The sequence below is a fragment of the Acinonyx jubatus genome, chromosome X, assembly GCF_027475565.1.
Source record: "Acinonyx jubatus isolate Ajub_Pintada_27869175 chromosome X, VMU_Ajub_asm_v1.0, whole genome shotgun sequence".
NCBI classification, from domain to species: domain Eukaryota; kingdom Metazoa; phylum Chordata; class Mammalia; order Carnivora; family Felidae; genus Acinonyx; species Acinonyx jubatus.
The window spans coordinates 41,053,419-41,078,163 of NC_069389.1; the positions used below are offsets into that span (position 1 = coordinate 41,053,419).

Sequence of the window (24,745 nt, forward strand, 5' to 3'; positions counted from 1 at the left end):
TCCAGGCTCTGAGCTGTCAGCACAGAGCCCAGTGTGGGGCTTGAACTCATGAACAGCGAGATCGTGACCTGAGCTGAAGTTGGACACTTCATCAACTGAGCCACCCAGGTGCCCCTATATTGAACATCTTATACTATGATCAGACAATGTAGCCTGTCAATTCCCAGTATAAAAACATCTACCAGATTTCCTTCCTGGCCAAACTATTTGGTGGAATTTTATAAAAGTTAATGCGCATAAGAAAAGAAAGCATAGTCCCTCTTTCTTTGGTATAACATGTTTATGTATTTAAAATTCAACTTGATCATGCCTTTTATTTTACTCCTTATTTACTTTCTTGTTGCCTCTTTATCCCATTTCTTATTTTTGTTGTCTTTCTTACTTCTGTTCCTCTTCATTTTATAAAGGATACTTTCCCTTTCCTACCAAGAATGACTAAATCTATAGTGCTTCCATTAGTTGATCAGAATAAAATTGTTCCTCAACATAGACACAGAGACATCCTCTCCTCCCTAGACCCCGTAAAAGGAGAAACAGTTTTACCTCTGAATATTTTGAAGTAATTAAAACATTACAGTCCCAGGCTATTAATATTTTCCTTATGGCATATCTCTTCTGTTTTAAGAAACTTTCCTCTTTTTTTATTCCAAACCGCAGTCATGTTTTCAACATCTGTTAAACAGAACCATGTTTATTTTAAGCCGACCACACAAAAGGTACTGTGTTGCAGTGTTGAGAATGTGAGCTTTGAAGCCAGGTAGACTGGGTTTGACTTAATATCACTAAATCCCTGTTTCTGTGTGCATAAAATGAAATAATAATGATTATGGCAACATGTAGGGGACAGGATTGTTGTGCAAATTCAGGGAGGTACCTGCTTTTGCATATTCCATGATTCCGTGTAATCACAATGCTTGCTAATATGAATTAAATGTTTTACTTGGGCCAGCCTGGTGCTAAGTGTCTTATGAACAGCACTGCATTTAATTTTCACAGCCTCATGAGGTAGTTTTGACTCATTTTGAAAAGAAAATGAAGAAACATTTTTTGACATGTTTATTTTTGAGAGAGTGCAAGTAGAGGAGGGGCAGAGAGTGGGGGACAGAGGATCTGAAGCGGGCTCCCCGCTGACAGCAGTAGGCTAGCCCGATGTGGGGCTCAAACCCACAAACTGCATGATCATGACCGGAGCCGAAGTCGGACACGCAACCGACTGAGCTACCCAGGTGCCCCTTTTAATTTTTTAAAAATATTTTTGAGAGAGAGAAAATGAAGAAACATTTTTATACTCTCGTAGCTAAAAGTTGGCAGAGCTAGAATGTAAGCCTTTATTAATTTTAATCTAAATCTCATGGTCTTGCTTATATTCCATTTTGATGAATAACCAGAATCGATATTCACTGGACTTTGTCTACCCCGCAGTATCCAGTGCCAGGAACTGTACTTGGGTGCCTCCAGGAAGTGTTCGTGGGGTGACTGCTGAATGACTATGTGGACTCTGTCTTTCCAGGTTTCTTGGAGTCTCTGTTGAGCCCGTGGGCCAGACCCCATAGCGGAGGCTGCAGAAACTTCCTTCCGGCCCCAGCAGCTCTGTTTGAGTCCACGGACCCCACCTGGCTTCCGGCTCTTGGGAGGAGCATCAGGAAGAGAGCTGGAGGGCTGAGGCCCAGCGGGAACATGCCAGCCAACCAGAGCTCTCCCGGGCCATCCCTGGCTCTGGCTGTGGGGAGATGTGACAACCCGTGTGAGGTGAGGAGGAAAGGGTGCCCAGGGGCAGGAATTCATCCAGAATGAAAGATAGTATCTGATTATTTTAATTTGTACAACTTGTATTTTAATCAAGCAGCATAATGAGGGAATTTTTATTGGTCATTCCTTTCCCTTGTGTGAATTTCCTTCTCTTGTCTATTGCTGTTTTATTTATCTTAGCTTATGGACTTTTTTAAATTGAGCTATAATTAACATAGGATATTCTATTAGTTTCAGATGTACAACATATTGATTGGAAAGTTTTATACATTACTAGATACCACAATAAGTGTACTCACCATCTGTCACCATACAATGTTATTACAGTATTACTGACTCTATTCCCTATGCTGTACTTTTCATCCCTGTGACTTATTTATTTTATATCTAGAGGTTTGTACCTCTTACTCCCCCTTATCTATTTTGCTCATTCCCCCATTGACCTCTCCTCTGGCAACCACCAGTTTGTTCTCTGTCTTTAAGAATCTGTTTGTTTTGGTTTTTGGGTTGTTCGTTTTGTTTTGTTCTTAAGATTCCACAGATAAGTGAAATCCTATGGTATTTGACTTTCTCTGTCTGACTTATTTCACTTAGCATAATAGCCTCTAGGTCCATTCGTGTTGTCATAAATGGTGAGATTTCATTCTTTTTTAAAAGATTTTATTTTTTAAGTAATCTCTACACCCAGTGTGGGGCTCAAACCCACAGGCCCGAGATCGAGAGTCACACACACCACTGACTGAGCCAGCTAGGTACATCAAGATTTCATTCGTTTTTATGGCTGAGTAATATTCTATTGTTTATGGGGTGTGTGTGTGTGTGTGTGTGTACCACATCTTCTTTATCCATTCATCTATTGACAGACACTTGGGTTGCTTCCTTATCTTGACTATTGTAAATAATGCACTAAACATAGGGGTGCATATATCTTTTTGAATAAGTATTTTCATTGTCTTTGGGTAAATACACAGTAGTGGAATCAGTGGATCATATGGTAATTCTATTTTTAATTTTTTGAGTAATTAAATTACTGTCTTCCAAAGTGGTAGTACCCATTTACATTCCCACTAACAGTGCACGAAGGTTCCCTTTTCTCCACATCATCACTGACACTTATTTGATTCTAGCCATTCTGACTGGTGTCAGGTTACATCTCATTGTGGTTTTGATTTGCACTTTCCTGATGATTAGTGATGTTGAGCATCTTTTCATGTGCCTGTTGGCCATCTGGATGTCTTTTTTGGGAAGATGTCTATGTAGGTCCTCTGCCTAGATTTGAATCAGATTACTTGGACCTTTTTGGTGTTGAATTGTATAAGTCCTTTATATATTTTGGATATTAGCCCCTTATTGGATATGTATTTTTAAGTATCCTCTCCTATTCGCTAGGTTGCCTTCTTGTTTTGTTGATGGTTTCCTTTGCTGTGCAAAACCTTTTTATTTTGGTATAGTCCCAGTAGTGTATTTTTGCTTTTGTTTCTTTTGCCTCAGGAGAAATATCCATAAATATGGATTAGTGCCTGTGTTTTCTTTTAGAAGTTTTATGGTTTCAGGTCTTACATTTAGGTTTTCAATCCATTTTGAGTTTATTTTGCATATATTGTAAGAAAGTGGCCCATTTTCGTTCTTTTGCATGTAGCTGTCCAGTTTTCCCAGTACATTTACTGAAAAAGACAGTCTTTTCCCTATTCTATATTCTTACCTACCTTTGTTATAGACCAATTGACCGTATACATGTGGGTTTATTTTTGGGCTCTCTTTCCTGTTCCATTGATCTGTGTGTCAGGTTTTCTGTCAGTACTATGATATTTTGATTATTACAGCTTTGTAGTAGATCTTGAAATCCAGGATTGTGAAACCTCCAGCTTAGTTCTTCTTTCTTACGGCTGCTTTGGCTATTTGGTGTCTTGTGGTTCCGTACAAATTTTAGGAATATTTATTCTAGTTCTGTGGAAATTGTTGCTATTTTGAAGGGATTGCATTGAATCTATAGCTCACTTTGGGTAATATGGACATTTTAAAAATATTAATTCTTCCAAACCATGATCTGAGTGTATCTTTCCTTTTGTTTGTGTCATTTTCTTTTTTCAATTTTTTTAAGTTTACTTATTTATTTGAGAGAGACAGAGACAACACGAATGGGGAAGGGGCAGAGAGAGAGGATGAGAGAGAATCCCAAGCAGGCTCCATGCTGCCAGCGCAGAACTCGATGTGGGGCTTGAACTCATGAAACTGTGAGGTCATGACCTGAGCCAAAATAAGAGTCAGATGCTTAACCTTCTGAGCTACCTGGCGCCCCTGGTGGTGTTATTTTCTTTTCTTTCTTTTTTTTTTTTTTATCATCAATGTTTTATAGTTTGCAGAGTACAGATCATTTACCTCCTTGGTAAAATTTTTTCCTAGGTATTTTATTCTTTTTTGGTACAATTGTAAATGGGATTGTTTTCTCAATTTCTTTTTTGGCTACTTCATTATTAGTATATAGAGATGCAATAGATTTCTATATATGGATTTTGTATTCTGTAGCTTTACTGAATTTATTTTTCAGTTCTACTGGTTTTTTGGTGAAGTCTTTATAGAGTTTTCTATATAGAGTATCATGTCATCTGCAAATAGTGATATTTTACTTCTTCTTTACTCATTTGGCTGCCTTTTATGTCTTTTTTCTTGTCTGATTGCTGTGGTTAGGACTTTCAGTACTATGTTGAATAAAAGTGGTGAGAGTGGACATCCTTGTCTTGTTCCTGATCTTAGAGGAAAAGCTTTCAGTTTCTTACCATTAACTATGATGTTAGCTGTGGGTTTTTCATGTATGGCCTTTATTATGTTGAAGCATGTTTCCTCTAAACCCACTTTATTGAGAGTTTTTATTATGAATGAATACTGTATTTTGTCAAATGCTTTTTCTGCATTTATTGAAATGATCATATAGTTTTTATCTTTTCTCTTGTTAATGTGATATATGGAATAAATTTCACTTGATTATGGGTTAGGATTTTAATATATTGTTGGATTCCATTTGCTAATATTTTGTTGAGGATTTTTGCATCTATGTTCATCAGAAATATTGGCCTGTATTTTTCTTTTTTTGTAGTGTCCTTGTCTGGTTTTGGTATCAGGGAAATGCTGGCCTTGTAGGATGAACTTGGAAGTTTTCTTCCCCCTTCTATTTTTTGGAATAGTTTGAGAATAGGTAGTAACTCTTTTTTAAACATTTCACCTGTGAAGCCATCTGGTCCTGGACTTTTGTTTGTTGGGTGTTTTTTGATTACTGATTCAGTTTAATTGCTGATAATTAGTCTGTTCAAATTTTCTGTTTCTTTTGGGTCCAATTTTGGGAGATCATATGTTTCTAGGAATGTATCTAGTTCTTCTTGCTTGTCCAATTTGTTGGAATGTAATTTTTGATAATATTCTCTTACGATCCTTTGTATTTCTGTGATGTCGCTTGTTATTTCTTCTTTTTCTTTTCTGGTTTTATTTGTTTGAATATTCTTTTTTCTTGATGAGTCTGATTCAAGGTTTATAAATTTTGTTGATCTTTTCAAAGAACTAGCTCTTGGTTTCATTGATCTTTTCTATTGTTTTTTTTTTTTTTTTTGGTCTTTATCCCATTTATTTCAGGTCTAATATTTATTATTTCCTTCCTTCCCTAGCTTTGGGCTTTGTTTGTTCTTCTTTCTCTAGCTCCTTTAGATGTAAGGTTAGGTTGTTTACTTGAAATTTTTCTTGCTTCTTGAGGTAGGCTTGTATCTCTATAAACTTCCCTCTTAGAGGTGCTTTTGCTGAGTCCCAAAGATTTTGGACCATTGTGTTTTCATTTTCATCTGTCTGTATGTATTTTTTGATTTCCTATTTGATTTCTTGGTTGAACTATTTGTGGCTTAGTAGCATGTTGTTTAGCCTCCATGTGTTTGTGTTCTTTCCAGAGTGTTTCTACTTGATTTCTAGTTTCATAGCTTATGGTTTTTTTAAAGTTTTTTTTTTAATATTAAGTTTCATGACCCTTTATGGTTCTTGTATATTTTTGTGAATATTTTTTGCCACTTTGTAATTTGAAATTAGTTTTTTGTTTTATTTACAAGTGGTAAAGGGTGTCAAACAGTTCTGTAAGTCGTATTTTATTTTATTTCATTTTTAATGTTTATTTTTTCTCTTATTTTTTTAATGTTTATTTTTGAGAGAGAGAGAGGGAGAGGGAGAGAGAGAGAAAGAGAGTGTGAGTGGGGGACAGGCAGAGAGAGAGGGGGACACAGAATGTGAAGCAGGCTCCAGGCTCTGAGCTGTCAGCACAGGGCCCTATGTGGGGCTTTAACTCATGAACCATGAGATCATGACCTGAGCTGAAGTCGAATGCTTAACTGACTGAGCCACCCAGGCACCCCTACTTACACGTTTTTAACTTTTTTTTTTCCATTATAACCCAGTACAGTTACTATAATGACCTGGATTTTGTAGTTTAAGTTTCTCTGGAGTTTGATGGGTTTTTTTGTATACTGTGATTCCCTCTTTACTGCCAGCCAGTTGGCTCCAGAATACTGTTCCTTTCAGGAACAAGCTTTTTTTATTTTTTTAAATGTTTGTTTATTTTTGAGAGAGGGAAAGAGAGAGCGAGAGCATGAGCATGAGTAGGGGAGGAGCAGAGAGAGAGGGAGACAGAATCTGAAGCAGGCTCTGCGCTGGCAGCAGAGAACCCGAGGTGGAGCTCAAACTCATGAACCCCGTGAGATCATGACCTGAGCCAAAGTCAGAAGCTTAACCCACTGAACCAACCAGGCGCCCCAAATGTTTGTTTATTTTAGAGAAAGAGAGACAGACAGAGCATGAGTGGGGGAGGGACAGAGAGAGAGGGAGACACAAAATCCGAAGCAGGCTCCAGGCTCTGAGCTGTCAGCACAGAGCCCAATGCGGGCTCAAATTCACAAACTGCAAGAACATAACCTGAGCCAGTCGGTTCCTTAACCGACTGAGCCACTCAGGTCTAAATTGACTTTTAGAATGGTTCTTCCCTGCTTTGTTTCTGCCAGATTCCAGCTTGCTGGAGGCAGACATTCTTAATCTTTTCAATGGATTCAATTTTTTTTTTAATTTTGGCTTAAATTATCTGTTGACTTTCCATTATGGAAGGTGGAGATTTAGCTTTTCCATACACCCCCACCAACATAAACGTTTGCCTATAAATACTGTTTTGATCAGATTCATCATAAGTGTTTATTACTGTGACTATTTAGAGTTGGATCACATAGTGTCTATGCTGTGATTACTGTTTCCGCACAACTCTTTCTTTTCCCTGGAATTAATAATTTTCTGGTTTAGTCATTTCTTTGCTTTACTAGATACATATCAATGATTCAAGTCCAGATTCTTCACAGTTGTTTAAGTCTCCTCTCTGCATATTCAGACATATTAGGTAATAATCATAATGACAATAATTATAAACACTCATGTCATGTTTACCATGTGCCAGCAGTGTTATATGCACACAACATATACTAACCTATCTTCATAACAACCTCCTGGAGCTGGTTGACTTGCTCAAGACTGGTCAGGTAGCTCTCAGCTTCACCCGCAGCTATTACCTTGGTAATACATTTGCCATCCTCTAAACAATCTTTCTTACCTCTGTCTTGTGTCCTATCCCCTTTCCCGGGGATCCTCTGCCTTCTTTCCTGTTTCCTGGGTCCTGTGTCTTCCTCTTTCTTGATTTACCCCCTCATTTTGTGGGAGTACATTCTTCAGTCTATCCCTGAGAATGGATGCATGACAGGTAGATTTTATGAAACTTTGTATGTTTGACAATTTCATGCAAGAATATATTATTTACTATCTATAATTGTATAAGTACATTTATAGAAATAAAAAAGTAATACATGCCATGGAAATATACTCACTTGACCTTGACACTAAAATATATCTTTTTGGCTGATTATAGAATTCTAGGTTGGAAATCATTTTTGTGCAGAATTTTATTGTTAAAATTTTTTAAATGTTTATTCATTTTTGAGAGACAGCATGAGTGGGGGTGGGGAGGTACAGAGAGAGGGAGACACAGAATCTGAAGCAGGCTCCAGGCTCCGAGGTGTTAGCACAGAGCTCAAAGCAGGGCTCTGACCCACAAACCACAAGATCATGACCTGAGCCGAAGTCGGATGCTTAACTGACTGAGCTACCCAGGTGCCACAATTGTGCAGAGTTTTAAAAGCCTAGTTTCCAGTCTAGTCCTTTTCTATTCATGCACACATTTTTCTCAGCTTTACAGAAAAACGGTTATTTGGTTGTTGGTTCTCCATTTTAAAAAATTCTTTGTTCTGATTTTCATTTCTTTTTCTTTTGTTCTCTTTTCTAGTTGTTTTTTTTTAAAAAATTATCTCCCAGGTCTTCTTTTGTGTTGCTCATTAATACTTATATTTTTATTTCAAATAGCTCTTTTTATTTTCAGAATATTTTTAATTTAAGAGAGAGAGAAAGAGAGCAGGGGAGAGGGGCAGAGGGCGAGAGAGAGAGAGAGAGAGAGAGAGAGAGAGAGAGAGAGAGAACGCATCTTAAGCAGATTCCACGCTCAGCATGGAGCCCAACACAGGGCTCAATCCCATGACCCTGGGATCATGACCTGAGCTGAAATTAAGAGTCGATGCTCAACCAACTGAGCCACCCAGGTGCCCCCTGTTTTCAGAATTTTATAAAGGCTTTATGGGTGTAGTGTCTTATCAGTGTAAGGATATCAGTAATAGTTTTTTAGTTTAATTTTTTGAATAATGATATGGACACATGGCTCAAAAGTTAAAAAAGTATAAAACTGTATAAAATTTAAAAATGTAAAAGTGTACAGTCTAAATTCTCTTACCATCTTTCTCCTCTCAGCTTGGTTCTCTCTAATATATTCTAACCAATTTAGTTACTTTTCTCTGAATGATTAGGGTTTTTTATGTAAATAAAAGCAGCTGTGAACACATTCTTTATCCTTTTTATTTCATGAATGGTGGCCTACTAAACTTATCAGTTTTATTAATTTTAAGTCTTTTGGTGAAATACAGTATGAATTACAAACAATGCTGCCATGAACACTTTTTATCATGTCTCCTCATGTACATGTGTACCCCTGTCTCTTAACTATATATATAGGGGTGGAGTTAATGGGTCATAGCTTAAGCCTATATGTAAAATTTTTTATTGTAAAATACATCTTACATACATACAGAAAAGTGTACAAAACACACATGTATAGCTCAGTGATTTTTCACGATAGGTCTAGAAAGTATCCTTACTCAGCATTCCAGGATCTCCCTACTCCCAAAGATAACTACTACCCTGACTTTTACAATAATCACTTCCATTAAGAGGATCACAAGCCTCAGGGTAGGAGAAGAAATAGACAAGACAGGACTTATATAAGAATATATAAAGACTTGTATAAGAATATATAAAGAACAACAAAACAGTAAGAAAAAGCAGACTACCCAGTAGTTCAGAGACTTTATTTGAACAGACACGTAACCAAAGAAGATGCACAAATAGCTAATAAACACCTGAGAAGGGGCTCAATCTCATTAGTCATTAGGGAAATGCACAATTTCAACCACAATATAATACCACTACACTGTCACCAGAATGGCTAAGATTAAGAAGACTGACAATGACAAGTGTTGAATGGATAAAGAGCCATATCAGTGGCTCATATGCTCGTGTCAGCGCATACAGCTGTTGATACATTAGCTTATATCTGCAGTTCTGTGCTGCTGGTGGGGCTATAAATTGGCACAGTCTCTTTGGAAGACATTTTAGCCTTCTTCCTCCAAGCATGTGTAGACCATATGAGGAAACAATTCTCCCAGGAAAATGTGCAACAGAAACCCTTGGCTGATGTACCAGGACTCATGTATAAATGCTTCCTGTAGCATTACTTGCAACAGCCAGAACCTAGAAATAGCTTAAATGTCTATTAACAGTAGACTGGTTAAATAAAGTGAACATAATATTGAGTAAAAGAAGCCAGACACAAACAAATTTGTGTTATTTCAATTTGCATAAAGTTTAAGGCAGGCCAAAAAAGTCTGTATTGTACAGGGGTGTATGGTGAGGTTGTCAAACTAGAAAGTAAATCAAGGAAGTGGTTACCATCAGAGGTAGGACAGTGGTTTTCTTGATTGGCGGGAGTTAGGGGTCGGGGAGAGGAAAGAGGCATGAGGAACGCTTCTGGGCAAGGAACTAGCACTGTTCTGTTTCCACACTAGGGTGAGAATTAGTCAGTATTTGCCTTGAATAATCAGTAAGCCAAATATTTATGTTTCATATATTTTTACATGAATATTATATTTCATAATAAAATCTTTTGAAAAGAAAAATTTTTTTAAGTTTTTAACTTTAATTCCAGTATCGTTAATATACATATTAGTTTCAGCTGTACAATATACCATCAGGATAAGTGTACTCTTTAAACCTCTTCACCTATTTAACCCAACCCCTCACCCACCTCCCCTCTGGTAACCATCGGTTTGTTCTCTATAGTTGAGAGTCTCTTTCTTGATTTGTCTGTCTCTCTCTTCTTTTTTCCTGTGCGCATTTGTTTTGTTTCTTAAATTCCACATATAAGTGAAATCATATGGTATTTGCCTTTCTCTGACTGGGTTTTTTCACTTAGCACTATACTTTCTAGATCCATCCATGTTGTTGCAAATGGCAAGATTTCATTCTTTTTTATGGCTGAGTAATATTCCAGTGTGTGTGTGTGTGTGTGTGTGTGTGTGTGTGTGTGTGTGTATACACCACATCTTTTTTATCCATTCATCTATGGGTGGACACTTGGGATGCTTCCATAATTTGGCTATTGTAGATAATGCTGCTATAAACAGAGGGGTGCCTGTATCCCTTTGAATTAGTGTTTTTGTATTTTGGGGGGAAATATCCAGTAGTGCAATTACTGGATCATAGGGTAGTTCTATGATGAACATTTACACTGTTTTCCACAGTGGCTGTACCAGTTTGCATTCCCACCAACAGTGTATGACTGTACCCTCTAATTTTGACCCCAGTCTCCCATATACCCTTTGCAAAGGCAGATGCACACACACGCACACACACACTCACACACTCACACCTCTATATCCATTTTTGAGTTTTCAATATTTGCTTTTCCTACTTAATAAATCTTGGTGATCATTCAGTGTTAGTAGATGTATTGAGTTACATATTCTTTTTAAAGACTGAATTGAAATCTTACTCTAATATGTGGATATATCAAAATATAACCAGTCTCCTCTTTATGGACATTTAAGATATGTCCAATCTTTTGCTATTACAAACAGTGCTGCAGTGAAAATCCTTATACATATTTCACTTGACACAAAAGGGAGTGTGTTTAAAGAGAAATATCTGCAAATGGAATTCTCAGAAGAAATTAATAATGCATTTTCATTTTTTTATTTTTGGAGAGAGAGAGCATGCACGAGTGAGTGAGAGGGGCAGAGGGAGAGAGAGAGAGAGAGAGAGAGAGAGAGAGAGAGAGAGAGAGAGAATATCTTAGGTTCCACACTCAGCACAGAGCTCAGCTTGGGGCTTGATCCCATGACACTCAGATCATGACCTGAGCTGAAGTCAAGAGTTGGACACTCAGCTGACCAAGCCACCGAGGCACCCTGGCATTTTGGCCTTCCTTGTGGTTTCTATCAGTTACAGAAGAGTGCCTGTTTTTACCATACCTGGTGGAGTACAGTGTCTTGTCATATTTGTTTTTTCTTTTGGGCACATTAGATAGATGAAAACATGGTGTCTCCGTATGGATCTAATTTGCATTATGGAGCTAATTTGCATTACTCTCAGTATGGCCAAAGTTAAATATATTTGACTGTGTTAAAAGAGCCATTTATATTATTTTTCCTGTGCTGTTTTTAAATTTTCTTTGCCCATTTTTCTATTAGGTTGTTGCCATTTTTTAAATGTTTATTTATTTTGAGAGAGAGAGACAGACAGAGAGAGAAAGAATGTGAGCAGGGAATGGGCAGGGAGAGAGGGAGAGAGAATCCCAAGCAGGCTCCTTTCTGTCAGCATAGAGCCTGATGCAGGCTCGATCTCACAACCATGAGATCATGACCTGTGCCAAAATAAAAAGTTGGACACTTAACCAACTGAGCTACCCAGGCACCCCTAGGTTGTTGCTATTTGTATCTTAAGGAGAGTAGCTCTTTGTCTTTTATAGGAGACCCAAATATTTGTCCTCATTTGTCTCTTAAATGAAAATTTTGGTGTTTTCTCCAGGTATTTTACGTAATTGTGTTTATGAATCTTTTATGTCCTCCAAGTTTTGTATCATAACTAGGAAGGCTTTCCCCAATGCTCAGCTATGCTTGAGCAGTTTTTTTTTTTCAGTACTTTAATGTTTTTGCCTTTAACCTCTACTTCTCTGACTATCTAGATTTTCGGTGGTTGTTTTAAAACCTTAGGTAGGAATCCATTTTTTTTAAACATTTATTTATTATTGAGAGACAGAGAGAGACAGACCGTGAGCAGGGGAGGGGCAGAGAGAGAGGGAGACACAGAATCTGAAGCAGGCTCCAGGCACAGAGCCCGGTGTGGGGCTCAGACCCACGAACCATGAGATCATGACCTGAACTAAAGTCAGACGCTTAACTGAGCCACCCAGGCACCCCAAGGTAGAGATCCATTTTCATTTTCTTCAAGATGCCTATTGATCTGTCCCAGCACCATTTATTGAATGACCTATATTTTCCCCACTAACATACAATACTACATTAGTATATGTATATATTCTAATATGTAACTCTGGGTATATTTATGGACCTTATTCTGTTCCATTGATCTAATAATAGTCATAATCTTTGTGATTCTAATTCCCCTATATTTATAATTTATTCTAATAGATTGTAGGACTAAGTCTCTGATTACCCTTCTTTATCAGAAATATACTGTACTCTTGATTGTTTTAATTTCTGTACACAATTTATAATCAGCTTGCCAAATTTAAAAACAAATCTCCTTGCTGTTGTCAGTGAGCTTGCATTACATTTATATTTTAAGGTAGAATCATTTGTCCCTTTATGACGATTCAGATTTCCTGCTAAAGAATAAGGTATGTCATCTATATTTTTTCAAGTAATCTTTGCATTTCCCATTAGTGTGTTAATATTTTCTTCAAATATATTCTTGACATCAGTTTTTGTTTCTGTTATCTGAAGGAAAAATAACAATGCAAATATATGAGTGTATATCATCACAAATTGGACCTGAAATTATAATTCTATACACAAGAGGTAGTTGGAGAGTGGGTAAAAGGAAAAACAAACAATACTGTGGTTCTCTTATTCTTTTGTTTTTTTGTTTTAATGTTTGTTTATTTTTGAGAGAGAGAAAGTGTAAGTCAGGGAGGTGCAGAGAGAGAGGAGGACAGTGGATCTGAATTGGGCCCTGATGTGGGGCTCGAACTCATGAACTGTGAGATCCTAACCTGAGCCAAAGTCAGATGCTCAACTGACTGAGCCACCTAGGTGCCCCTCTGTTATTCTTATTATGATAAAGATATAGATATTGCTAGAGCTTGTTAGAGAAACATACATATAACTATGGTCTTATGCTGGAATAAGTGAGCAGAAAAATGAAAATAGAATGGGTAATTTTCAAATGAGCATTAAATAGGGAAACACCCAAAAGTTGACTTGTCAAGGAGATTAAAAGAAATGAAAAGAACTATATAAATAGCAGAAATCAGTCCTAGTGTTATAGTAATCATATATTATGAATGCATTAAAATCATTCCTTAAAAGAAAGAGATTCTCAGACTGGATGGGAAAGAAAAGCAAAAACCGTCCAAGGTCAAGCATTATTTTATAAACTCTAGTTACACTTAAAATGAAAAGATGGAGGAAATATGAAAATAAAGGAATAGAAAATGATAGACTTGGCAAATAAGAACCAGTAGAAACCTGGAGCTGCATTTTTAATATCAGACCAGAGGGAATAGAAGGTGAAATATATCACAAGGGATGAAGGTAAATGGTTCAAACTATTAAATGCTAAGAAATATAAAAATGATCAACACCCTTAAAGCTGATGATATATATCCTTAAAGTATGTAAAATTGAAACTAGCAGAAGTAGTTGGGGCGCCTGGGTGGCTCAGTTGGCTGGGCGTCCGACTTCAGCTCAGGTCATGATCTCGCGGTCTGTGAGTGCGAGCCCCACATTGGGCTCTGTGCTGACAGCTCGGAGCCTGGAGCCTGTTTCAGATTCTGTGTCTCCCTCTTTCTCTCTCCTCTCCCACTCATGCTCTGTCTCTCTCTTCTCAAAAATAAATAAACGTTAAAAAAAAAAAAGAAACTAGCAGAAGTAGTTAATTCTACCCTTAGCCATTTTAACCTACCCTTGGTCACACAAAGCAAAATAATCTAAAGCTTTGCTATAACGTAGGTGGTGATATTCTACAACCACAGAGAATTAAAAATAAAAAGCAAAAAGCTAGCAAAAATAAATAATATCTGCAAACATTAAAATATTTTACATGAATATGTTTTTAATTTTTTTTAACATTTATTTATTTTTTGAGAGACTGAGGACTACAGAGTGCGAGCAGGGGAGAGGCAGAGAGAGAGGGAGACACAGAATCCGAAGCAGGCTCCAGGCTCTGAGCTGTCAGCACAGAGGCTGACGTGGGGCTTAAACCCGTGAACCATGGGATCATGATCTGAGCTGAAATCAGATATTTAACTGACTGAGCCACCCAGGAGCTTCTACATGAATATGTTTTAAATAGAAAACAATTTTACAAAAGACATAGAGGGTGTTTTAGCTCGAGCTGTCATAATAAAATACCTTAGACCGGGTGGCTTAAGCAACAATATTTTTACCCTTACAATTCTGAGGACTGGAAGTCGGAGATTCTGATGCCAGCAGGGTTGGGTTCTAGTGAGGACCTGGCATGTAAGTAACCATCATCTCACTTTCTTCACGTGATCTCTTCTTTGTGTGCACGCGGACGGGAATTGCAGAGAGCCAACAGGTTCTCTGGTGTTTCTTCCTATAAGGGCAGTCATATTAAAGGCCCCAGTCTAATCCCATCATTAGGGCCCCATCCTCATAAGGTCATGTGTTCATTACCTTCCAAAGGCCATATCTCTGCATACCAAGTCATTGGGATCAGGGCTTCAACATAGGAATTTTAGGGGGACACAAGCATCCAGTCCATAACAGGTGAGCTTCAAGTGGCACATTTTTAAGTTTATGCAGTAAAGCAAAACTTGCAGGTAGAGGGAAAATGATAGGGTTGAATGCCTTTACATCTGCCCTCCCTGTGCCCATGAACTTTCCTTTCTGTTAAAAAGAAATGAGCTCTCCACTGAACCCCTTCCCACCCCCCATATAGGTATCTCCTCTTTCCTGTATCATCACCTTTCCTCTTCTGTGCTGGTACCTTCCCAAAGCATATAACGTGCAGTCACATTTGTCATGTCAAAAATTCTCCCCTCGACTCCTGATCCACTTCCAGCCAAGGTGTTTCACCAGATAAGTAATTCCTGTAAGCTCACAGACAAGACCTTCTGTTCTATATATGTTTAATGTCCTCTCCTGTTGGTTGGGTTTTTGGCCAGGGACTTGGTTCCTCAAACTGGGGTTGGGGGTGTCACTCCCCCTATAGCCCTCCCCCATTGTACCGTTCCTCTCTGCCCATCCTAGGAGTCTCAGTTAACCCAACCTCCCAGCCCTCAACTCTTTGTTTCTTGGGCTGCAAGCCTCCATTCTCCCTACATACTCTATATCCCTGCGAGAATCCTGCTTTCCCTAGGGTCTATTATACTTTCTGTTTAATGTTTTGGTACAGAAGCCTGACCAAGGGAACACCCGCTACAGATCAGTCTCGCTTGTGCATAGTGACGGGGCAATTATAAATGAAATATTATCAAACGGAATCTAGCAGTTCCTTAAAAATGCTTTCTTTCTGAGCACATGGTTCAATATTATGAAATCTCTAGGTAATTCACCATATTAACATACCATTGGAGAAAAGTGATTTGATAAAATTCAACATCCATTCTTGATTTTAAAAAGTATCAAAGTTGAGCATTTCACACTTTGGTTCCTTCCCCAGACTCACAGTAGGGATTGTCACTGACACAATGGGGTTTGATTAATGACATCCAGAATTCTTCATTTTGAATTGAGTCCTTTATCTTTATATATTGCCTTCCTGTGTCTTGTTTCATACTTTTCCAGAATTCTCCTCTGACTGATATTAAAATGGAGACCTTGCTTCCTTTTTGTGGATGCGTCTTTATACATTGATGATGTCCAGAATTCTTTATTTTGGATTGAGTCTTTTACTTAGAAAGTGTCTTCCTCTGTCTTATTTAATTTTGTTGTCCCAGAATTCTCTTGTGATTGATATTAAAATGGAGACCTTGCTTCCTTTCTGCTGGCATTTGCTCATCCTTTTTATCATTATCACTCTGAGTCGTTTTTGTAGAGCATTTTTGCTATACAACATATGAGCAGTGTGTTTTATATGTCTTCTAATTTTAAAAAAATGTTTATTTATTTTTGAGAGAGAGAGAGAGAGAGAGGGAGAGAGAGAATCCCAAGCAGGCTCCACATTATGAGCGTAGAGCCCAATGCAGGGCTTGCACCTGCAAACTGTAAGAGCATGACCTGAGCCGAAATCAAGAGTCAGATGCTTTACTGACTGAGCCCACCCAGGTGCCCCTGACATCTTCTAATTTTAATGCTGCTTTTTAAAATATCTTTCACTACGTGGTCTGTTTTGCTTTGTTTTGAGTTCCTTCTAGTAATTTGGGAGGGTTGAATTCTTTTTTGGTTCTTTCAGTGGTTACTATTATAAAAATATAATTAATATTCCAATTATTGAAACAATATCTACTAACTGCCCAGTATGAGTAATGACAAGATTTGTATACTGCTATTTCAAGAGTTCTTTTATTTGTTGTAAGCTTTCCTTGAATTTTATTTGAGAGCTTGTCTGTTCAATTTGTTTGGGTCAGTCTAGGGACACAAATTATATGTATATTGAATTTCCTGTCTTCCCTGTTTTTGTTGTTTTTTTTCTCTAGCAGATTTTAAAGTCTTCATTTCCACCTCACTTTGTTATTAGTCATAATTCTTTCTCTGTCCCCTGTTCTCCAGGCAGGAATTGTTCTAGACATCATTTCTATATTATTTCTTGTTTGTTTGTTTTTTCACTTTTTTTTATTGAGGTCTGCCAATATATTACACCAATTTAAAAAAAATTTTTAATGTTTTTTTTTTTGAGAGAGAGAGACAAAGACCGAGCATGAGCAGGGGAGGGGCAGAGAGAGAGGGGGACACGGAATCCAAAGCAGGCTCCAGGCTCTGAGCTGTCAGCACAGAGCCCAACGTGGGGTTGGAACTCACGAACTGTGAGATCATGACCTGAGCCGAAGTCAGATGCTTAACTGACTGAGCCACCCAGATGCCCCAATATTACACCAGTTTTTAATGCAGCTGAAGCAAGTGTCTTTTCAAAGTTGGTTACTTCAAATCAGAATCCACATGAAGTGCACACATTGCATTTTTTTTTCAGTTTTTATTTTCATTCCAGTTAGTTAACATACAGTGTTATATTAGGTTCAGCTGTGCAACATAGTGATTCGAACACTTCCATTCATCACTCGGTGCTCCTCAGGACGAGTGCACTCCTGAATCCCCATCCCTTATTTCACCCATTCCCCGCCCCCCCCACTTCCCTTCTGGTAACCAGAAGTTTGTTTTCTATAGTTAAGAGTCTGTTTCTTGATTTCTCTCTGTCTCTCTCTGTCTCTCTCTCCCCCTTTGCTCATTTGTCTTGTTTCTTAAATTCCACATAGGAGAGAAATAATATGGTATTTGTCTTTCTCTGACTTATTTCGCTTAGCGTGCTACTCCCTAGCTCCATCCGTGCCATTGCATTTTGTTCCTGTGTCTCTGTCAAGAATGGGAAGGGTCTGAGATTTTATCTACTTGCAAGCTAACAAACAAGCCTGCCACAGTGGCCTGGATGCTGGCAGAAAACTTGAGACTTCAGGGTCAGAGAAAGAGGACTTAATACCCTTGGCATTTGTGCCAGTTCCCTAAGTCCCAGTTCCTACAGGGTGACATGAAGAGGACCACGTGACACTTGCACACACAGTGGGTTACTTAGATTACCCGAATCTTTTTTTTTTCATGTTTATTTTTGAGAGAGCAAGGGAGCGTGCATGCGTGCGCAAGCAGAGGAGAAGCTAAGAGAGGGGGACAGAGGATCCAAAGCGGGTTCTGCGCTAAAAGCAGCAAGCCCGATGCGGGGCTCGAGCCCTCAAACTGCGGGATCATGACCTGAGCCAAAGTTGGGCGCTTAACCCGCTGAGCCACTTACGCGTCCCCACCTGAGTCTTTTATAATGAGTAGTAAGCAAACCTATCCTTTGCCCTGGAGCGGGGCACACACATGTTCCAAGGCTGTTTGCAATGAGAACATCCTTGAAGTGATAGTCCAGACCAAAAGGGCAGTCTGTGCTTGTGCCCACAAGACATGTAGAAGTGTGAGAGTCCCATGGAGAATTGTCTCCCAACAGTGTCCACCCCTCATTTCTATATTGTCTTGCCTTCTGCAAATTTTCTCATGAGTACACTATTCCATTGGCCACTCTGATTAATCTGACTGAGGGAGGCTAGGGCCAAATCTGTTGTCTCATGCAGCACTTAGTTGAAGTTATTATCAACAGGACCCGAAGTGGCAGAATGAGGCCGTTGTACAGTATTTTGCTCAACCATGACCTCCAGGGTTCTAGACTCCATCAGCTGAACATACCCCATAAGTCCTTAAGGTTTACCTTTAGAGCCAGGTGCTTTTCTCCTTAAGTTTCTGTATTAACCTTTCTGCTTGGCCTGAGACACTAATCCAGGTGCCACAGCATGTATTAGCAATTGCACAGATTCTGCCTTGGCAATTTCGTCATCTGTGACAACCCTGGACAGTAAGCTGAGGCTGACCAGAACACCCTCCAAGGCCAAGGTAGTATGATTGATCACCTCAGCTAAAATCAAGGACAAATGTCTTAACCACCTTTTCTTTTTCTTTTAATTTTTTTTGATGTTTTATTTATTTTTGAGAGAGAGAGAGAGAGAGAACACAAGCAGGGGAGGAGCAGAGAGAGAGAGGGAGACACAGAATCCAAAGCAGGCTCCAGGCTCTGAGCTGCCAGCACAGAGCCCAACGCGGGACTCGAACCCAGGAACTGGGAGATCATGACCTGAGCTGAAGTCAGGTGCTTAACCGACTGAGCCACTCAGGTGCCCTTCTTAACCACCTTTTCTATGGATGATTCCTGTTATAGGAACAACTTCCCTCAGTGTGCACATAAATACCAAGGCATTGGGGCACCTGGGTGGCTTAGTCAGTTGAGCATCCGACTTCAGCTCAGGTCATGATCTCATACCTCGTGGGTTCAAGCCCTGCGTTGGGCTCTGTGCTGACAGCTTAGAGCCTGGAGCTTGCTTTGGATTCTGTGTCTCCTTCTATCTCTGCCCCTAACCTACTCACATTCTGTCTCTGTCTCTCTCAGAAATAAATAAACATTAAAAAATTAAAAAAAAAAACCACCAAGCCATTTATCCCTCTAGGAAGCTCCTTCTAGCAAACCAAGAGTAGCCTCCTTTTGGAGAGATCTCCAGAATCATTTAAGGGCTACCTGAACCACCAGTCCCTACCGTAAACACTTGCAGGTCACTTATGACCACCCCTAAGATGCAAAGCACTATGATTTTTTTTGGGGGGGGGGAAGGCAAGTTAATGTCTGGCTTCCACACATAAAGTACAGTTACAAGGTGTCCCTCCTGAATGAAAGTGGCATTTACAACAGGTGGAGCCCTCTAAGTAGGACCCCTAGCAGTCAGGGGACACAGGTTGAGATTGCTTCCAATGTGACCTGTCAGCCAGCCGATAGCCTTTACCTGTTAAAGACAAAACCGAACAAGAAAGGAGATTGATTTCTGTTCAGGCTGTTGTAGTAAGGAGAGCCCCCCAGATCTGAAGATCAGACTGTCTCAGTAGGGTGGTTTTACCTTTTACTCTCATAGGGAGGAGTAGACAAGTTATAGGAGGGCGATTTACAGGTGGGATTGTTTCTGCATTGGGGGAAGTCTCAGCTGAAAAGAAAATGTTTATCTCTGTGTCTAGCTAGTTTAAGTGGGACAGACTGCCAATCTCAGTCATTCATGAGACAAAGAATGGGGAATTGGAAGGTCTGTGTTTGGCCTTTCAGCAGATTCAACAAAAGGAGAAAGGTCTGTGTTTGGCTTTGTCACAGGTAAACTCAGGAGTCTTATGGAGGTTATGAGAACAGGTGGACAGCAAGTCTTATCTAAAGTATATGGGGCAAGGTATTCTTTGCCATAAGTTATTTCCAAGAATACAAAAGGGTGAGATGATTTCTTAACTGTTGCTATTTTCAGGGCTCAGGTGGAATTCAGCATTCAACATTGTCAGACCCCCTCTTGTTCAAGATAACCATTAGGTTGTCCTTAAGCAACTTTGTCTGGAAACAAGGCGATGTGAGCAATGCCCAGGTCTATATGATTTTCAGTCCAGATTTGGTCTCCACAGGTAAAATTGTCAGTTCAAATTTGGCCTGTGTAATCAAAGTCAGTTGGAGGAGTAGTTGTTCTTAGGTCTGTTGTTGTTGAATCATTTGTCAAGACTGGCTGAATAGTAGCATTTAAGACTCTGGGAAGGATGCATTCCCAACCGCAAGGGGTAAGATTATAAACAGTAGCCTTCTTGAATTTAGTGATTATTTGGCCTGTGGTGCATATCCAAGTGCAATGAGATGTGTTGTTGGCTGTGGCACAGAGGCCTCCCTCACTAGGAAGGAGGTCAAGAGCTACACCATTCTCCATAATGACTTGGGCCAGTGAATTTAAATGTACTCACTGTGCTCCTAAGGTAGAAGTGGTATCATTTATTACTTCAGCAAGGGTTGAGTAGGGATTTTTTTTTCTAGTGGTATAATTCCTTTGGTGGGTGAAATGGCTCTCATAAAGAGATGGTTCCCAGGGGCGCCTGGGTGGCTCAGTCGGTTAAGCGTCTGAATTTGGCTCAGGTCATGATCTCACCATTCGTGAGTTTGAGCCCCGCGTTGGGCTTTCTGCTCTCAGCACAGCCTGCTTCAGATCCTCTGTCTCCCTTTCTCTCTGTCCCTCCCATGCTTGCGTGCTCTTTCTCAAAAATAAACATTTAAATAAAGAGATGGTGCATAGAGAATTGCTGATTTCCCAGGGAAGTTCAAGGACACCCTATAGTCACCTCATTTTGGAGTGACTGTTTAAGTCTCCAAAGGGACATGTGGTCAGCAGGTGGAGTGGTAGTTTTCAACATTTGAAGGTCCCAGACAAGGATTATAAAGACACAGGAAAGATCCATGTGAGGAAGGCAGGGGTAGGCTGGCAGCTATAAAAAAAAGTAGTTTCATAGGGGTCACAGACAGTGTTTGTGTTGTGGGAACTGTTACTTTTTTTTTAATGTTTCTTTATTTTTGAGAGAGAGAGACAGAGAGACAGAGTGCGAGTGAGGGGGGAGGGGCAGAGAGAGAGGGAGATAAAGAATCCAAAGCAGGCTCCAAGCTCCCAGCTGTCAGCACAGAGCCTGACGCCAGGCTTGAACTCACGAATTGTGAGATCATGACCTGAGCCGAAGTCAGACGCTTAACCGACTGAGCCACCTGGGCACCCCTGGGAACCATTATTAATAAATGGCTGTGGTTAACCTTGGCATGGCCCCTCAGGACAGAAGAGTCTTTAGGGAGAACTAAGCCAAGTCTGTAAGGCTGATCGGAAAGTGGTAGAGGAGAAAATGGTGATTATCAGGGATGAAGAGGGCTCCTATATATTTTTTTATACCCGATCCTGAGGAAGTGAGTTGTGGAGTTGGGAGATTTCAAGAGAAGCATTAATTATGTTGGGGAATAAGGTATAGTTAGCATATACCGAAAGGTTGGGGTTGATGGTGTGGGGTGGTTTAAATACCAGTATGGACCACTAAGGGCAGACAGGATGTGCTGAGGGGAATGGTTGATTAGATTGTTGGTCCTGAGGGTCTGATGAAGGATGAGACATGCTTGAGTGCAGTATAACAGTTGAAAATCGAACAAGGGATTTCATCTTCTTTGTTCATACTGTGGGGATGTAAAGGGGAGAGGACCACCATGAGGGGCCAATTCACCTTACAGGGTTGGATCGAGAGATGGTTGGGTTAGAGGTCAATGGAAGAGAAGGAGAGATATAGAAAGATGCATAATGCCAGAGGTTAATTTTGACTGAAACAAACCCAAATTCTAATTTTGCTTAAGTGTAATATTTGATGCTAAAACTTCTTAAACAACCTATACATAAACTTTTTAAACCTCAGCCAACTTTGATTACAGCAAATAAAATTCCCTTTCTGTGAACTTTCTACAACTTTTGGTGTCCATTCAGGTTTTGTCCTGCGTTTTCCTCTTTCTCATTCTGGAACAACCAGTCATTTTACTTTAGGAAAAACTGCTTGCTTTTTCCTTAACAGAAACATACCCTGCATACCTTGCATACAGAATTATCCCTCTCTGCCACTCTTGCTCCTAGCAGAATCTCATTCACATATTATTGATTATGACTTTTTTCTTTTTGAGAGAAAGGGCACAAGTGAGCAAGGGGCAGAGAGAGAGAGAATCCCACAATGGGGCAGAGAGAGAGAGAGAGAGAGAGAGAGGGAGGGAGAAAGAGAAGTGGGGAAAAAAAGAGAGGCAAACCAGGAAACAGACTCTCAACTATACAGAACAAACTGAGGGTTGCTGGAGGGGAGGTGGGTGGGGGGATGGGCTAAATGGATGATGAGGATTAAGGAGGGCACCTGTTATGATGAGCACTGGGTGTTATATGTAAGTGATGAATCACTAAATTCTACACCTGAAACTAATATTACACTGTATGTTAATGAACTGGAATTTAAATAAAAACTTGGAAAAAGGAAGAGTAGACATGGCTATAGCATTAAAAAGCTGAAATCCATCAGTAATCTAAGAGCTTCCTTTCAAATGATACTCTACATCAAAAAATTGAGATTGAACAGGAACAAACATACATTTTTATTCTGCTTGGGTAATTCTTTCTAAATTTTCCCAGGTTTACTGGGTAACCTTTGAGCTCACCTGATGTGGGGCTCATGCTTACCCAATGCAGGGCAGGAGATGACCTGATGTGGGACTCGAACTCATGAACTGTGAGATCATGACCCGAGTCGAAGTCAGATGCTTAACGACTGAGCCACCCAGACGCCCTGTTTACAACTTTTAACTGCAATAGCTTCTATTTCACAGAGAAAACCAGGGGCTGTGAATAACTGTGAATTGTCTGCCTGCATCAACATTTTGTAGCCAACCAGCAGGTCTTATGAATATACATCTCACAGTTTTTCATAGCATTCACATCCTTGGTAGTACAACTTCTCACAGTGGCAAAACCAAATATGTTCATTGACAGAATCAATATATGTAACCTCCCTGCACCATATAAATAAGTTGCAAAAGGTATATAAACTTAAAATTAATCTTAATGTTTCAGTTTTATGTCTTATCTAGAAATGATACAGGTGTCTAACAAATATCCATTAACATAAGTCCAAGGTTACAATAAGTTACCTAAAGATATTGGAAACTATCTTTAAGCTAACACACTACAAAACATAATTACTGTTGAAATACAGTTTGTCAGAAAGGTGGTTCAGTTTGGTTAAATATAGATTTATATGTTTCATAACCTTAAACCTCTGATAGATGTGATGCTAGCTTATGCACTCAGTAAACGTGGGTAAATTTAGAAAGAATTACCCAAGCAGAATAAAAATGTATGTTTATTCCTTTTCAATCTCAATTTTTGATGTAGGGAATCGTTTGAAAGGAAGGTCTTAGATCACTCATGGATTTCAGCTTTTTAATGTTATAGCCATGTCCACTGTTTGTTTTTTTTTTTTTCCTTTTTCAAGTTTTTGTTTAAATTCCAGTTTGTTAACATACAGTGTAATTTCATACAGTGTAGTTTCAGGTGTAGAATTTAGTGATTCATCACTTACATATAACACCCGGTGCTCATCATAACAAGTGCCCTCCTTAATCCCCATCACCCATTTAGCCCATCCCCCCACCCACCTCCCCTCCAGCAACCCTCAGTTTGTTCTGTATAGTTGAGAGTCTGTTTTCTGGTTTGCCTCCCTTCCCCGCCCCCCGCCATGTTCATCTGTTTTGTTTCTTAAATTCCACATATGAGTGAAATCATATAGTGTTTGTCTTTGACTTAATTATTTCATTCAACATTATACTCTCTAATTCCATTCACATTGTTGCAAATGACAATATTTCATTCTTTTTTTATGGCTAAGTAATATTCCGTTATATATATACCACATCTTCTTTATCCATTCACCAGTCGATGGACACTTGGGCTCTTTCCATAATTTGGCTATTGTTGACAGTGCTGCTATAAACATCGGGGTGCATGTACCCCTTCAAAGCAGTATTTTTGTATCCTTTGGGTAAATACAAGTGCGATTTCTGGATCATAGAGTAGTTCTAGTTTTAACTTTTTGAGGAAACTCTATACTGTTCTCCAGAGTGGCTGCAGCAGTTTGCATTCCTACCAGCAGTGCGAGAGGGTTCCCCTTTTTCCGCATTCTCGCCAGTGGACCTGTTGTTTCCTGTTAATTTTAGCTATTCTGACAGGTGTGAGGTGGGATCTCATTGTACTTTTGATTTGTATTTCCCTGATGATGAGTGATGTTGAGCATATTTTCATGAGTCTGTTAGCCATCTGGATGTCTTCTTTGGAAAAATGTCTATTCATGTCTTCTGCCTAGCCATGTCCATTCTTTTTTTTTTAATTTAGTTATTTATCTTTCAGAGAGAGCGAGCACATAAGCAGGGGAGGGGCAGAGAGAGAGAGGGAGACACAGAATCTGAAGCAGGCTCCAGGCTCTGC

At 39.3% G+C, this 24,745-nt stretch overlaps 1 protein-coding gene across 4 annotated transcripts in view; it reads left to right on the forward strand.

Annotated features, from left to right (window-relative positions):
- The window catches only part of ZNF81 (zinc finger protein 81), a 92,563-nt gene that overhangs the window by 4,412 nt on the left and 63,406 nt on the right, over positions 1–24,745 (forward strand). For all 4 annotated transcript variants that reach the window (XM_015080999.3, XM_027053971.2, XM_027053972.2 and 1 more), the window contains one exon: positions 1,511–1,749. In XM_015080999.3, the coding sequence (XP_014936485.2) occupies positions 1,678–1,749 (72 nt within the window). In that variant the 5' untranslated portion in view covers positions 1,511–1,677. The remainder of the gene's footprint in view (positions 1–1,510; positions 1,750–24,745) is intronic.